Source organism: Typopeltis vanoorti, chromosome 4 (genome assembly GCF_054136105.1).
Source record: "Typopeltis vanoorti isolate ZY-2024b chromosome 4, IOZ_Tvanoo_1.0, whole genome shotgun sequence".
In the NCBI taxonomy this organism is placed as follows: domain Eukaryota; kingdom Metazoa; phylum Arthropoda; class Arachnida; order Uropygi; family Thelyphonidae; genus Typopeltis; species Typopeltis vanoorti.
Genome location: NC_143552.1, coordinates 154,165,241 through 154,182,305, shown reverse-complemented (window position 1 = coordinate 154,182,305; position 17,065 = coordinate 154,165,241). Strand labels below are relative to the sequence as shown.

The 17,065-nt window shown below is 37.7% G+C and overlaps 1 protein-coding gene across 1 annotated transcript in view; it reads left to right on the top strand.

Moving 5' to 3' along the window:
• LOC150107767 (ATP-dependent RNA helicase DDX19A-like) overlaps positions 1-17,065 on the top strand; it is a 273,572-nt gene that overhangs the window by 45,076 nt on the left and 211,431 nt on the right. Inside the window, exon 4 of the mRNA XM_090392182.1 lies at positions 15,287-15,379. Coding sequence (XP_090248308.1) covers positions 15,287-15,379 — 93 coding nt within the window. The remainder of the gene's footprint in view (positions 1-15,286; positions 15,380-17,065) is intronic.

Sequence of the window (17,065 nt, the reverse complement as noted above, 5' to 3'; positions counted from 1 at the left end):
CAACTTCACAAATGCCTCTCTGGCTGAATCAGTCAATGTTTTCTTCAGAATTTGCCACTGAATCTCCATGGTTTGGTTTCTGTTCTCAAATTCTTTCATTTTTTCATGAATAATGTTTGTGTCTTTTAGTCTACAATTCACATCTGAGAGCTGCTCAACTTTTATTCGCTTTAAAACTTTCTTACATGTTATTCTTTTCAATATGAAATTCAATTTTATCCTGCTCAAGACTAAATCGTGATCACTTCCAATTTCAAATCCTCTGTACACTCTAGTGTTCTGCACCAGTCGCAAAACATCCCTTGTTAACAATAACATAGTCAATGAGATTTTTCTTATTCCTTGCCTCTTCTCTCCATTGAATTTATTCACATATTTATGTTGGAACATTGTGTTAGTAATAACCAGTCAATATCCTGTGCAGAAATCAAACAAGTATTTGCCATTATTATTAACTTTGCTCTTTTCCCCAAATTTTCCGAAAATATTTTTGCATACGTGACAATCATTTCCCACTCTGTTATTTAGATCCCCAAGAAGGACAAACTTTTCCTTTTTCATTGCATCAGTTTCTTTCTCTAAAGCCTCAAAAAATTCCTCCACTTGTACATTAGAACCTTCTACAACCATAGGCATAATTAATTCTCATTGCCCAGTTCCCCATTGCTATAAGGGGTGCTTAATGGTCAAAGCTGTATAATGTGAGGAGACCTCAACATGGCTCAACAAGCGTGGATGATGCAAAACTGCGGGAGAGCAATGCAGAGTCAAATGGATCTTATGGTCTTACAAGAGGATTTGAATAGATTATATGAATGGGCAGGTAAGTGTATCTGTCAGTTCAATGTTGCAGTGTGTAAGGTTTTGAGATTTGGTAAGCAACGATTTAATGCGAATTATGCACTTGGCAGGAAACTTTAAAGGAAGTAGAAGAGATGAACGATCTAGGAGTGATGGTGGACAAGGACCTGAAACTCAGGGCCCACATTGCACAAGTTGTAAAGACATCACATCAAATAGTGGCAATGATGCATTGGACCCTGATATGCAGAAATAGAAAGGTTATGATGCCATTGTATAAGGCCTAATGTGGATTATTGAACACAAATTTGGTTGCAGGATTTTCATGGTGACGATATGTTGGAAAGGTCCAGAGAAGATTTAAAAAGGTGGTCATGGGTCTTTGGAATGTGGAGTACAGGGACAGATTGAGAGAATGTAAGTTACAGAGCTTTGTGAATAGGAAGTAATCTACTCAGGGATTGTTATCAGGTTGACATGGAAGAGATTTTTCATAGAATAGGAGAGGGATAGAACAAGAGGCTATTGCTGGAAACTATAAGGAGGGTGTGAGCAGAGGAGTGAGGAGAAGATTCTTTGCCTGAGCGTGTTGTGAATGTAGACATAGTTTAAAGCACAGTTGAATGTGCATTGTATGCAATAGTGTGCACCTCCCATGATGAGTCTCTGACTCCATGGAGGTCAGATGTTAATTATAATAATAATGATGGTTACAAATGTATTTTTTTCTGTTGGCATCTGCCTCATGAAAACGCAATCTGCCTGCCTGTCCATAGTAATATGATTCATAAGTTCAGTACACTTCATACAATCCTGGTTTGTGAGAATGGTTAGTTTGTCCTTGGGTGAATGCATAATAGATATTTCAATTCTATTGCCTCAGTATGATAGGACTAAATTGAGAAAAAAAATTGCCATGATTTGAATGAGTCATTGAGAAGGCTGCACAGGAGAGATTGTGTGCAGTTTATAGATGTATGGAGTGAATTTAATGGACAAAAAGAATGTATATACACATGATGCATTTGGATTGTTTGGGGTTTAGATGTTTGGAGAGAGTGTTGTCCATTGAGAGGGAGTAAGTTCAAAATCAGGGAAACTAAAAGTACTGGGGAAGGGTAAGTACTGGGAAATGATAATGCAGTGGTGAATGCATTTTCATATCATTCAGATTTGAATGAGTTGTGTAATGACATTATGCAAGAGTAACTGTGGATCCCAGGGATTGCTGAGATTGTTGTACACAAATGCCAGAAGTATCAGAAATAAAGGAGAGGAGTTTTTGTCATTAATCATCTAAACTTGGCCTAAAATTATAACCGTGCTTCAATATGCAGTGAGACCAGGTTAACAGAAAATTATATAGTTACAGGAATATAATGTGAAGGATATTTTATTTTCAGCAAAAATAGGAAAATAGGACAAGTGATGTGGTATTGCTGGTGATAGCTGAAGAAATTTAACCAGCAAGAATAACATTAAGGAGGATTTTGGTTTGGAGAGGTCGTTCATTTGAGGCTATCTGGTGTGAGATAGATGTGAATAGGACAAAACATATTGTTGGTGACTGCCATGTATGAGCAGATTAATGCAATAAGTGCATGCTGAGCAATTATTATGAGAGACTTTAACTATGGAGGAACAATCAGAGGGAGGAAAGGGGCATGGCATGAAGGAAGTATAATTTTTACAGTTGCTGAGGGAAAATTACTTGAAACAGCAAGGGAAAGTGGCCATGCAGTCCTGTTCTGGTAAATTGCTAAACATGTGGGATTTTCTATCAAGAAAGGGTTAATGAACTACAAAACTGGTAATTGTGACAGACTAGAAGGCAGCTAGGAGTAATGCCATGGCTTAAACTAACAAGGGAAGAATGTGAGTAGTGCACGACAAGTGGTCAGGAATTGTTTGAGAGAATTATTGTTCACTATCAAACTATGAATACCCATGGTTAGGAGGATAAATCAAGTAAGAATTAAGAGGATGATCAGAGATATAAAGCAGAGACTGTAAAAAAAGAAAAAAACTTTTGGAGGGAATATAAAGAAAAAGATGAATATACTCCTGTAAAGAAAGTACTGCAAGAAAGTTGCAGTACTTTCTTGACAGGCTAAATTAGATTATAAGAAAAAATTAGCTAAACAGGCCAAGTAAATCCAAAACAATTTTTTTCAATATGCAGCGAGTAAAAGGAAGAATGTTTATGGTTGGCTCTAATAAATTCTGATGGTAAGAAGGTGACAGGAGAAGAAATAGAGTTGCTGAGTAATCACTTTGCAAGAGTGCATCAAACAGGCAGAGATTTTGCAGGTGCTGATGTCAGAACTGTGGTAGACGAATAGGAGGTGCGCTGCATGTCGAAAAATAGCAACACGAATACAGCAGTTTAACTGGATAGCATGTAGACTAGTGTGTTATGTGAATGTGCAAGAAAATTGGCAAAATTGTTTAATTTGTCTCAGCTCTGGCAAAGTTCCAAGGGAATGCAAAGAGAGCAAGATAGTTCCAATACATTAAGGTGGCTCCAACACAGAAGTAGAAAATTACAGACCATTAAATATTATTATTATTATCAGGTTAGTCAACTGGATTCAGGATTGGCTATCTGATAGGTATTAGAAAGTTGTGTATGGTGAGGCAATATCAAGGAGAGAGAAGGTTACAAGTGGGGTCCCATAGGAACCAGTACAGGGACCTGTACTGAAGGAAAATGCATACAGTAATACTTGGACTATTGTTCTCAATGCCAATATCAATGACATTGTCAGTGGATTTCAGGGGGATATTCAGTTGTTTGCAGATGATGTGAAGCTAGGAAGGGTTATTAGTAGTAGCACAGATGTGGCAATCCTGCAAGAGGATTTGAATAAACTGAACAGATGGGCAACTAAATGGGGGTTATCGGTTTACTGCAGAAAAATGTGAAGTCTTGAAGTTTGGGATACATCGATGGGAGGAAGCATACTCTGTTGGAAGAGCTGTACTAGAGGAAGCAAGGGAGACTAGAGATCTGGGACTGATGATTGATAAAAAGTTGAAATTCAGGGGACATATTGCAAAGGTGGTGAAGGTCACCCAGAGGATTGCTGCAATACTGAGATGGATGCTGACGTGCAAAGATAAGAGTTGTCATTCCATCAGACCATACACTTAGACTGTTGTTCTCAAATTTGGTCCCCAGGATTTGAAGGGATAAATTAACTGTGGAAAGGGTACAGAGGCAGATAACAAGATGGTTTCAGGAATGTACAATGCTAGTTATGATAATCGGCTGAGAGAATGTGGACTGCAGAGTTTGGTGGAGAGGTAGTTACAGGGTTTACACTGAAGAATTTTTTTGCTTGGTGGAACATGGGGAAGGAGTGAGGACAAAGGGCCATTCCTGGAAGTTATGAAAGGAAGCTGTGAGCAAGAGGGCAAGGAGTGGTTTATTAGCATGGGGGGCAGTAGTTGAACAGCGGAATGGATTGCATGATAGAGTGGTGAGATCATGAACGATCAATGAGTGTTATGATACTGTATTTTCTAGGAAGGACCTCCCACGATGATTCTTTTTGACTCCATGCAGGCCTGAATCATAATAACAATAATAATCTTTAACAAACTTTTCCAATACTTTAATCAACACTTCTGAGATATTCTGAGAATGGGCATGGGAATGAGAGTTCAATGTTGCAAATTATAAGGTTTTAAAATTTGGTAAACAAAGATGGGATGTAGAATTTATGCTTGGTGGGGATGGATCTTGTTGGAAGTGGAGGAAATATGACATCTTGCAGTGATAGTGGATAAGCATCTGAAATTTAGATGACACATTGCCAAAATTATGAGGACAACACAAAGAATTCTGGGAATGATGCAGAGCACACTGACTTGTAGAAGTAAGGAGATTCTTGTTCCATTGTATAAGGCTTGACATCGAAACCCATGTGCTGCAACTTAAATATCAGCTTATCATGTTTCACCCTGTAAAATGCCTTTACAAAATCCAAAAAAATGGCAGTGTATGCCTTTCCCTCATCAATTGCTCTTGTCACTTTATTATAAAAGGCAATCATATTACTTAAGCAAGAGCGCCCCTTGACAAATCCATGTTGACTCTCACAGATAACATTACCCTCATCTCCCCAATGATGTATGTGGTTCCTCACTAATTTTTCCAAATCTTAATAACTACTGATGAAACACAAACTGGTCTATAATTTGATACTTCAGCCTGCTACCACCCTTATGCAATGGCACTATCTTACCTTCCTTCCATTCCTTAGGTACCTTGCCCATAGAAAGACTTTCATTGAAAAGCCAGGTCAATGGAGCTGTCAGTTCTTTAGCACATTCATCAAAACCCATGGTAAATTTCCCTCCAATCCTGCAGTTTTATTGACATCCAGAGTACTCATTATTTGAAACACATTCTCCTCTTGCACCGCTAAACCTTAAACCTGCCCTATCCCTCCAGTATTAAAACCTACTTCTTCAGTATGAAATACTCTAATAAAGTGTTCATTGAACAACTCAACTATGTCCTCTCCATCACTCACTCTATTCCTATTTTTATCTTGCAATGCCACTCTTTCACAATCATCTCTCCTCCTACTGGCCACATATCTAAAAAATTCCCTAGGATTTTCTATGGATCTTAGTGCCAATCTCTTCTTATGTTCCAGTTTTTCTTTTCCTTACCGTACTAGTTACTCTGTGGCCTGAGTCTTATATTCTTCATGCATCTGCTCTCCACCCTCTCTCTCCTTATCCCTTTTCTAACCTCTTTTTCACCTGCAGTTCCTTTTTGATATTGTTTGCCATCCACTTTACACCAAATTATGTCCTCTTCTTCACTTGTGGAATACAGCTTACTGTTGCTGCTAACAAATATTCCTTCACAATTTTCCATCTTGCCTTTCCAATTCCTCCACGGAACTACCCCAAGTTGATATCTAAGACTATTATAATCACCCACCTTATAATTCCATGTATATTTACCTTCTCTTTGATACTCCTGCATGTGTCTATTCATCTTACAAGTCAAAACCACATGGTCACTGTCTCCAGATGGGGGTAGAGATGCCATCTCGGTCATAATCAGCTCTTCTGATGCTGTTACCCACTGAAAAACTCTTGAACCTCATTTCCTTCTGTTACATGTGAGGCATTTGTCCCTTAAGAATTCTAGAAATTCCATTCCTTTATTACTACATGCATTTTCCTCTTCTCAATTTATACTGCCCTAGTTAAAATCTCCCATAACAATCATTCTTCTTTCACTTGCCAAGCTCAACTGCCTCAACTGTGTTCCTTGGCTTGTAGCAACACCCCTCTACCTCACACCATATGCTTTCAAAACCATTAATGTCACTCACCTCCAAAGCCTCCACTCTGACAGGACGCAAGTCATTACTTATCATAAGCAGTTCTCTGCCACGCTGTTTCCTCTTCCTATCCTTTCAAAAAAAATGCTGTACCCTGCTACTTCTATTCCTGTTATTATATCATCTTCTGTCAACCACATCTCAGAAAGTTCATTAAAGATAAAATCCAGAAATAGATAGATAGAAATGCACTTCTCTTGGTATGCAGCATGGATTTGTTAAGGTAGGCCCTGCCTTAGTAATTTACTCACATTTTATGTTAGAGTGACAGCAGAATTAGATAAGGGAAATGGCTATGCCATGACACTTCTGGACTTTGCTAGGACATTTCACAGAATACTGCATGGAAAATTATTACAAAACTTGGAGCAAATGGAAATCATTGTGAACCTAGTGGCATTAATAGGGTGATGGCTAACAGACACCTAAGAGTATATTATTATTCCGGCCTCCATAGAGTCAAAAGACTCATCATGGGAAGTCCTTCCTGGGAAACACAAAAGTCTAGTGGAATGCCTCAATATTCTGTACTAGGGTCACTGCTCTTTAATTTGCGTATTAATGATATAAGGAAAGATTTAAGCAGGAATATTTTAAGGAAGAATATTCAGTTGTTTGCTGAGGATGATAACCTGGAAAGGGTAGTTGACAAAGGTGATGTAGCTATTCTTCAGGATGATTTCAATAAATTGCCATTGTGGATGAAGGATCATAGTCATCAGTTTAATGTTGCAAAATATAAGGTTATGCATTTCAGGTTGAAAAGATTATGTACTGTTTACGACATTGATGGTGCTTTATTGCAGGAAATTGGTGAGGCTAGCAACTTGGGGACAATAGGGGACAGTGAGTTGACGTTCACAGTGAATATTGCAGATGTTGGCAAAATAGTCAAAGCATTGGATGTTGAAAACATGCAAATTAGTATAGATAGGGAGAGTACTATCCCCCCCCCCCTTATGTAAGGCTATGATTTGGCAGCATCTTAGCTGCTGTGCACGGATTTGGTTACGTAGTTTTCCTGGGAATCAGGAGGGGGTCAAGAGGATTTGGAGATGAGCGACCAAGCTGGTTACAGGTCTATGGAATGCTACCTATGAGTCTAAGTTGAAAGTGTGTACCTTGCCTACCAAATTTCAAGACCTTGCACTTTGCAACATGAAACTGACAGATCCATTCATTTGTCCACTCACAGAATCTATTCTGATTCTCCTGCAAGGCTACAACATGTACTTTACTTCTCATAATCGGTCCCAACTTTGTATCATCTGCAAACAGTGGAATATCTCCAGTTAGCCAGTTCCAATGCCGTTAACTGACAAGTTAAAGAATGGTTCCAAAACTGATCCCTTTACTAGTGACCCTTCCTCTTTTGTAATACCACTCTTTTATACACAACTGCTGATACCTGTCTGACAGCTAATCATCTATCCAACTGGGTAGATGATTAGCTGTCAGTAATGACTAGTTTCTTATCTAATCCCATCTGTTTCAATTTAGCTACTAGCTTTTCATGTTGGTAGTCTATCAAATGCCTTTGAAAAATCCAAGTATACCACCGTACATGCATCTCCTTTATCGAGTGAATTTGTCACCTGGTAATACATAAGTAGATTGCCAACACATGTTCCCCCCAATGAACACATACTGACAATCATAAACAATACTGCTATATTTATTCCTCATCATCTTCTCTAACACTAATAATTTGTAACCCGGCTTATTCTGCCCCCCCCTCTCCTTTTGTGAAGTGGAACAGTTTTTCTCACATTCCATCATTCCTTTGGGACTTGCCCTGTTGCAAGACTCATGTTAAACAGTTGTGCCAAAGGTGACATTAATTCCTTAGAGAATTGCTTCAAGGTACATGGCAATATATTTTCAAGACTACTGCTTTATTAACATAGTTTATTTAATTCTTCATATACTTCCTGCCATTCATCATCAGTACCTCCTCTTCTATACCCTCTACACTCCTCCAGCTTCTCATGATATTGCCTTCACAAGGATAAAATACGCTAATAACTGCTCATTAAATACTTTGGTAACTGATGTAGCAGATATAGCCATCGACCAGCGTTATCAACCAGCATCATTCTACCATAGTAATTTTTTCTTCAATTGGCTGCATATCAAAAGAACTCATTAGGATTTTTCTTAATATGATTGGCTATCTGTTTTGATTCTTCTCATATTGCACTTTTGCTGTGTCTACCTACTGAGTCAACTTCCTGGCTTGCTGTTTGTACTTTTCATGCAACTGATCATTATTATTCATCTTTAATAAATTTAATTTAATCCTTTATCCAAGTGAAAGCAAACAAAGTTTGCACCTGAAAGTATCTTCAGGACTGGAGTAAGGTGGTACAACACCGGGTAACTTGCAAAGGTGGAGCAAGTTAACATCACTCTAATCTCAGTATCTCCCATAATGCAAAACACATCTCCTTGTGGATATGTATAATGTTATACATTAAGGGAAGGGCCACTACCCAGACTAGTTTCGACCTTTATTGAGGTCTCTTCAGTGGGAGCCAGACCCAGGTGGAGACACCAGGCAGAAGCATTAGCAAGGTCATCTCTGCCTATAGGAGTTGCCAAATGGTGTCCACCTTTTTATTAAATTACTCTGGATTTAGAGAAAGATGTTGAAAGTTTATTTTTCACTTGGTTAGACTATAATAAATTTAGTTTAAAAGGATTAAACTAAAAAATTTAAAAAAATTAAAAGGATTAAACTAAATTTATTGTAGTCTAACCAAGTGAAAAATAAACTTTCAACGTCTTTCTCTAAATCCAGAGTAATTTAATAAAAAGGTGGCACACCATTTGGCAACTCCTATAGGTAGAGATAACCTTGCTAATGCTTCTGCCTGGTATCTCCACTTGGGCCTGGCTCCCACTGAAGAGACCTCAATAAAGGTCGAAACTGGTCTGGGTAGTGGCCCTTCCCTTAATGTATAACATTATACATATCCACAAGGAGATGTGTTTTGCATTATGGGAGATACTGTGATAGGAGTGCTGTTAGCTTGCTCCACCTTTGCAATGAGTTGTCCGGTGTTGTACCACCTTACCCCAGTCCTGAAGATACTTTCAGGCGCAAACTTTGTTTGCTTTCACTTGGATAAAGGATTAAATTAAATTTATTAAAGATGAATAATAATGATCAGTTGCATGAAAAGTACAAACAGCAAGCCAGGAAGTTGCTGTATATGGTCCCTCACTACTTTCTCCAAGATCTTACCAACTACTGATGACACACAAAGTGGCCTATAATTAGACACTTCCAGTCTTCTACTGCCCTTATGCAATGGCACTATCTTACCTTCCATCCATTCCATGGGCACTTTTCCCATAGCCAGACTTTCATTGAAAAGCCAGGGCAACTTTACTAACATCCAAAGTACTCAATATGTGGAACACACTTCCCTCTTACACCTCTAAACCTCGAACCTGCTCTATTCCTCTAGTATTCAAATTGACTCCTCCAGGATGAAATACTCCAATAAAGTGTTCATTGAACAATTCTACTAAATCCTCTGTATCAGTCACTCTATTCCCATTTTTATCCCACTATGTCATTCTTCTGCAGATTTTTTTTGACAACTTGTATAGCAAAGTACATAAGTTCTTTTCACCATAACGTCAGTATTACCTGGTCTACCTACTCACTGATGACACCTCGATAAAGGTTGAAACCGGTCTGGGTAGTGACCTTCCACCATAATGTATAACATCATACATCTCCTAGTAGTTGTTTTACATTATGGGTAGTACTAAGAATAGTGATCAGAACTTTACCCACCTTTGTAACGAGTTCACCTAGTGTTGAACTACGTGCTTTAACTTACGCTACAATCTGCCAAAACTTTTATAGTTTACTATATTCGGCTTGAAACTCTTTGATTCAGATCTTTGAATTTCTTATTCGGCTTTGAGATAATGTGGGATTTAATTTCCCATTAATTTAATATACACGTTAAACAGCAGTGGCCCTAAAACAGACCCCCAAGTCACACCACTAGTAACTTTCCTTTTCATGGATATCACTCCCCTATACACAACTTGTTGATACCTGTCAGATAGCCAGTCTCCAATCCAATGCATCAATCTAATATCCAACCCTATCCACTCCACTTTGACTATCAACTTATCATGCAGTAATCTATCAAAAGCCTTTGCAAAATCTAAGTATATTACTGTGTATCTAAGTATATCCTTCTCCTCTATTCATGGAAGCAGTCACCTTATTGTAATATGTCGGTAGATTACTAAAAGATGACCTCCCTTTAGCAAATGCATGTTGTCCAAAGATAATACCATTGTTGTCAACCCAATTCTGGATCCTAGTTCTCACAAGCTTCTCCAACAACTTAACTACAACACCTGACACACAGATAGGCCTATAGTTTGATGCTTGAGTTCTGTCACCTCCTTTATGAAGTGCACAATCTTGTCCTTAGAAACTTGACCCAGTTCGAGACTCGTATTAAAAAAATATGTCAAGGCCACCGTTCGTTCAGAATACGTGGTGATATATTATCAAGTTCCACAGCTTTATTTACATCTAGTTTGCTCAACTCCCTATACGCCTCTTGTTCACTTACAGTCTCTCTTCCCCATCAACTGCTCTCAATCTCTCCATCAAGTCACATTCACAAGATTGAAAGCCCTTTATGAACTGCTCATTAAGTATCTCCACCACACTTTCTGCAACAGCTGTCTTTATACCATTTTCTCTAATCAATGTTATCCTTCCATAATCATTCTTTCTTTTGCTGGCCACATATTGAAAGAACTCCTTAGGATTCTTTTTGGCTTTATTAGCTAACTGCTGTTCATACCTCTCTTTAGCTACCCTCACCAACCAAGTTACCTTCCTTGCCTGGTTTTTGTCGTCCTCATGGAAATAGTTATTTCCACTTCTCTTATATAGAATTAAATAGTTATTTCCTATTTCTCTGTATTGCATGCTTGATCTCTTTATTCATCCATTTCACACCTACCTTATTTAACCTTCTCATCCTTGGGATACATTTAGACATTGCATCTACTAGTTAGTTTTTGAAAATTCCCCAAGCTGCATTGACCTCTTTTCCAGCTAACTCCTCATTCCATGCTACACCTGCAAGCTGTCTCCTGAGCTCTTCATAATCACCCCCCTTGTTGTTCCACATATACCCTTTTCTTACAGAGGTCCTCACTCGCTGGCAACCACCCAGTGTAATCACCTCATAGTCACTCTCACTAATTGGTGGGTGATTTGACAGTTCCTTTATAATTACATCATATGATGAGATGACCAAATCCAAGACCTTCAATCCTCGTGCGCCCTCTGTTACATGCTGTCTGAGGTAGTAATCCCTCAAAAACGCAAGAAACTCATTTTCTTTACTTCCAGTTGCTATCTCGTCATTCCAGTCTATATTGCCATAATTCAAATTGCCCATAATGATCACTCTTTTCTTATTTGCTTTACTAATGTGATTATACATTTCATAGTCACTTCCATCCACATTTCCTGGTCTATATCAACAACCAACCAAGTACTTCTTTCCAAGTATTCTATCTCACACCATACTGCCTCAAAACCACTGGCACTATTTCCCTTCTTGCATGTCTACTTTGTATGGATAACTCTTTCCTCTATCATCAGTAGCACTCTCCCTCTCTTTTCACCCCTTTTATCCTCACAAAACACATCACATCCTTCCATCTCTATTCCTGTCAGGATGGCATCCTCATCTAACCATGTCTCACTTATTCCAACAATTTTTTGGTGAACAGACACAATTAGTGCAACCATTTCATCTGCCTTGTTTCTTATACTTCTAGCATTTGTGTACAAACACAACAGCTCATTTCTGGATCTACAGCTAGTTCCACTGATACCACTCACTCGATGTGATCTCTCCATGCTCGACTGGGGCCATTTCCCTTTCTGTTTATTCATTTTAGAACCCTCTTCAATTCCAACTGTTTCCTCTTGATCCCAGGTCATCCTATTTATTTCCTGTCTACACATGCTCTCACCTCCTCTGGGAGCATCCACATTTCTCGCACTGTGTACCCCTGTCCACCCTGAGCCTCCTTGTTTCCCTGTTCATTTTGCACACCCATTCTCTCATTTTCCATACTCATGCCACTTACTTCATCATTCGTATCCACCTCTTCAGTTTCTCCTGCTCTTTCAAATCACTTCCCACTTGATCTGATTGTTTCTCTATACTCATTATATCTACCTTCTAGCAACAGTCTCTCCAAATGACTCGCATCATAACCACTCAAATGCAGTCCATCACTCCCATACAGTTCACTTTGTCCTTCAAATTCATTCCACACATTAAGAAATTGTACTCTCCTCTCCTCACACATTTCAGCCAACATAGCATTCATAATCCTCGCTCTCTGCCTCATCTCACCACAGTCATACGTTGGCAACACGCTTACTACACTTCCTGTCACACTATTCTCTTTTATACTTCTAAGCAGCCTCCTTATATCCATTCTGTCATGCTCTTTGTTACTCTGTCAAGTCATTCATACCTATTAAAGCCGTCAACTCCTTCGCTCGCTCCCTCCTCATATCCAATGCTTCAATCACTGTACTCGTTTTACCGCCTGGAAAACATACCTTGCACATCCTCTCATCCAGCTCACCTTTAATAATGGAATTGCCATGCAGTGCCACTCACTCGTCTTTCGTTAACTCTTTTGTACGTACTTGATTTGTTTTCACCTGAATTTTCTTAATTTCACCATGCATCCATTTCATCTCTTGCCTCGTCCAACCAATTCAACTTTTGAATCTCACGCCACATTCTCTCTATCATTCAATCTTTCTAATTTTCAATCTCTCGACTCCCTCTTCACACTTGCACTCTCATTCATCCTTTTGAGTTTCTGTACTTTCGGTCCATATGTCCAACTTTCGCTTTCATTCATTCTTTCCTTTTTTCCCACTTTCAATCCTTTCGTCATGCTATTTCTGGTTTCTTTCTTTCTCTCAATTTTGTTTCCTTCTGCCAGATTCACCTTGCTTTCATTCTTTTTACCATCCATTACAGTTTTGAAATCACTTGTTTTCTTTTTCAATGCTTTCTTAACAATTTTTCGCCTTTCTTTCACACCATGCTTCTCTTTCGAACAAGCACTCATACTTCCTGCAACATTCTCGCTACTAACACTTTCTGTCATCAAATTCATATTAACACTCATCAAATCCTCATTTAGCTCACACTTCGCACATACCCTCCTTCCATCAACCCTAAATGTCCACAAACCATCTGTGTAATCAAAAGAATACATGTAGCACACCTCGCACGTCACGAAATGACTGAAGTCTAAGTTAAAGTGATGCACTGACAAAGTCGCTGCCATCTTTTCTCTGTCGGTTACTACTCTGAGGGCCAAAAACAACGAATTTGTAATCAAGTTTAAGCAAAATATCCCACACACTAATAATACTAGTAGCGCACAACTTTTATAGCAGCTTTTACTCAATCAGTTATATACAATTAATTATTTCAAGAATAACTTATCTGAATCCGAAGCACTTCTTACACACCACTGCTACTGTTGCCTCACAAGAGCCCTCAGTATTACTAGCTAAATAAATAAAGTATAGTAGAATCCAGTTAATTTGGTCATCCATTTATTTGGGACAGTATATGCTGTGCTCAAGATTATTTCTCTGAGGTAATTGGTTAGTTAATAATGATTAGTTAAAGGTTTATTGGAACAAGATGTGCAAAGGTCATTGTGCCAAACCACAGCTTATGACTCATCAGCTTTGTTCCTCCATGTGTTTTGGATGATAAATGACTCAACACTCCTCTCTCTCTGACAGCTTTATTACCTTCTGAGAACAGTTTCTACCTAACGTTAGTTGAGTGAACTTTCATGCTAGAAGAATGAACATGCTATGGAAAAAAGGGAACATCCTAAAAACAGAAGTGCAAAGATAATGATCCTGACATTGAGTATGCTCTAAATCAGTGGTTTTCATTTTAACTGCACAAGGAATGTGCATCAGCGGTCCAATGTTAAAAAAGAAGTCAGAGGTGCTAACTAAGAAACTGGTTTATGATGATTTAGCAACAAATGGTTGGTTGTCTTGATGAAAATATAGGCATGATATTAAATTCAAGTAATATAAATTAAATATTTAAATATCAAATTTTGTAATGTGTTGTGTATATTGTTTTAATAGAATTAAAGTGAAGGATAGCAGTTCTCTGTTGATGTTGATGAGGAGGAAAATGTAAATATTTATATATTCTAGTATCGTAATTAATTTGAATAAATGATTTGTTGCTCAGTCCTTTTAACTATTAACATGAAATGTTGCATAATTGGGGAAGCCACATAATTGGCTAGATAGTTCTAATCCCAATGCATTTTTGTTTCTTTAAGTGCTGTGAATTAAACCACAGAATTACAGATGCCAATACTTAATTATTATTATTATGTGACACCTCCAGGGAGTCCAAAGACTCATTGAGGAAGAGTGTGCCAACAGCATCGAATAGTTGATTCCCTTCCAGCTACTAACTGTGGTCAAACTTGCTTAAGTTTTTGCTGAGCCATTAGTAGCAGAGGCTCTACCAATCGCCCAACCTTTGCTTAATAATGCATGTATGTCAGTCTTTTTCCTAGAGTTACAGATCTTTGCTTACCTACATTGTGCTGTCAGCTAGAAATTGTTCAGTTTGATGACATGCTGTGGATATGGTTTAGCACAAAAATCTGTTATTCTCCCTCCCTCCATTCCACACCTTGGATTTTCATGCTTACAAAAGATATCCTGACACTACAGGCAGTAGTGTTTTATGGGAGTTAAGTCTCCTGGAATTGAGGTCATTTTCGTTATGAGCATCATCATTTCTTCCATGCAAGCCTCACTTCATAATTCCATGCAAGCCTCACTTATTTCCCATTCAGTTTGTTTCTCATGTCACTGTTCATTTTTGTTCATTCAAGTAAAAACTTGATTTTTACTAATCAAGTTTTTACTTGATTAGTAAAAACAATAGAAATATTGCAAGTTAATAATATGAATGAAAATTATCAAATCTATTCAAACAGCATCTAATATGTACTTTGTCTTTTAGATGTCCTGAACTATTAAAAGGAGTTTTTGCAATGGGATTTAATTTTCCATCAAAGATTCAGGAAACGGCCCTTCCTGCATTGATTGCAGATCCGTAAGTTGTTTCAAGTAAAAGTAATATTTTTTTAAAATCATAAAAGTGAGTACTGTATATATTTGGTTATACAGTGCAGTATATAAGCTATAAGTTTTAAGTCAGCATTAATATTGAAGGATATACATGAAGCTTTAATATAAAACAAGTCAAATGCAAGATATATGTTAGCTTTACTGTTTTTGTTTAATCTTTTTTTGGATCACATTTTGAAAGAAAGTGCATTAAACCTAATATCATTGTGAAAGATTAAACACAGTTCTTGGACTCGTACACACTTGAGGCATCATTTTCTTGAGACACCCTTTTACATGGATTTAGCTATTCTACCTTTTGTGGGTGATAAGCATTTAAAAAAAAAGTGAGAAAAGTATGAAATTTGGGAGAGCAAGCATTGCAATGATGTCATCTACAGACATGTAAGGCAGGACTCACCTCATATGTCTCCCATTTATATCTAGAAATTTATCCCATGAAAAGAACTTTCTGTATATAAATGAGAGAGATGTGTTACAAGTCATTACATGTGAAAGCATGAAATGACTAATATTAACAATTTAGTATGTGATAGTATTGTAGACAATGTAGTGGAAGGAGGGAGCAATAGTGGACAAAATACAAATGACATTATAAAGAAATGGTTAAAGGAAATATGAATGATGAAGTATCACTGAGGAAAGAGAGAGAGAAAAATACAGTTCATAGGACAATGTGAGCTGGAGTGACTTAAGAAATGCTAATCATGTACCACAGTAGGAGGGAGAATGAAAGAAGTTAATGTGAAATGTATGAAAGAGCAAGAAACTGAGAGTAAGGACGGAAAATTTGACAAGAGGGATGTACTGTATTTGCTGGCGTATAAGACGCACTTTTTTCTTTAAAAAGAGGACTGAAAAACAGGTGTGTCTTATATGCCAATACTCAGTTTTTTATTACTTTCATTTCTGGAAATTTTCTCTGTTCCGAGTTATGCTATTTCTTTCTTGCTTCCTTGTGGTGTGTGAGAGCATTCCAGTTACGTTAATTATGTATTCCAGTTATGAATAGATAACATTTGGTCTAGGTGCTCTGGGGGACTGTTGAAGAAGCCTGCCCTGTTAGTATGGGATCAATTTCATTCTCACAGAACAGAAGATGTTAAAAATAAACTCAAGGAATTGAAAACTCAGTTAGCTGTAATTCCAGGAGGTCTAACTAGTCAGCTTCAACCTTTAGATGTCTGTATTAATAAACCATTTAAGGGATTTATGAAGGAGAAGTGGAACACTTCTCCTTCATAAATCCCTTAAATGGTTTATTAATACAGATTTTGAGGTTATGCCATCAGGAAGAAGGAAGAGGCCTAGCATTTTGCAAGTTTGTGAGTGGGTCAAAGCTTCATGGGATGCTGTGAAAACTGAGACAGTGGTTAAATCATTTAAGAAATGTGGCATTAATAATGCGCTGGATGGTACAGAGGACAATTTGTTGTTTGAGGACTCAGATTCTGATTTAGAAGAGGTTTCAAGTGTCTCTTCATTTAGCTCTGGAGATGAATTTCTGGGTTTTGATGAAGAAGATTAAAAGGTGAATATTTTTTCCTAGTTAGATTAGGTATCTGTTGAAAGTAGACCTACTTATTACTTTATATTTGAAATACTGTAAATTCATTATAATATTCAATGATAAACTTTTTTTCCGAAAAAA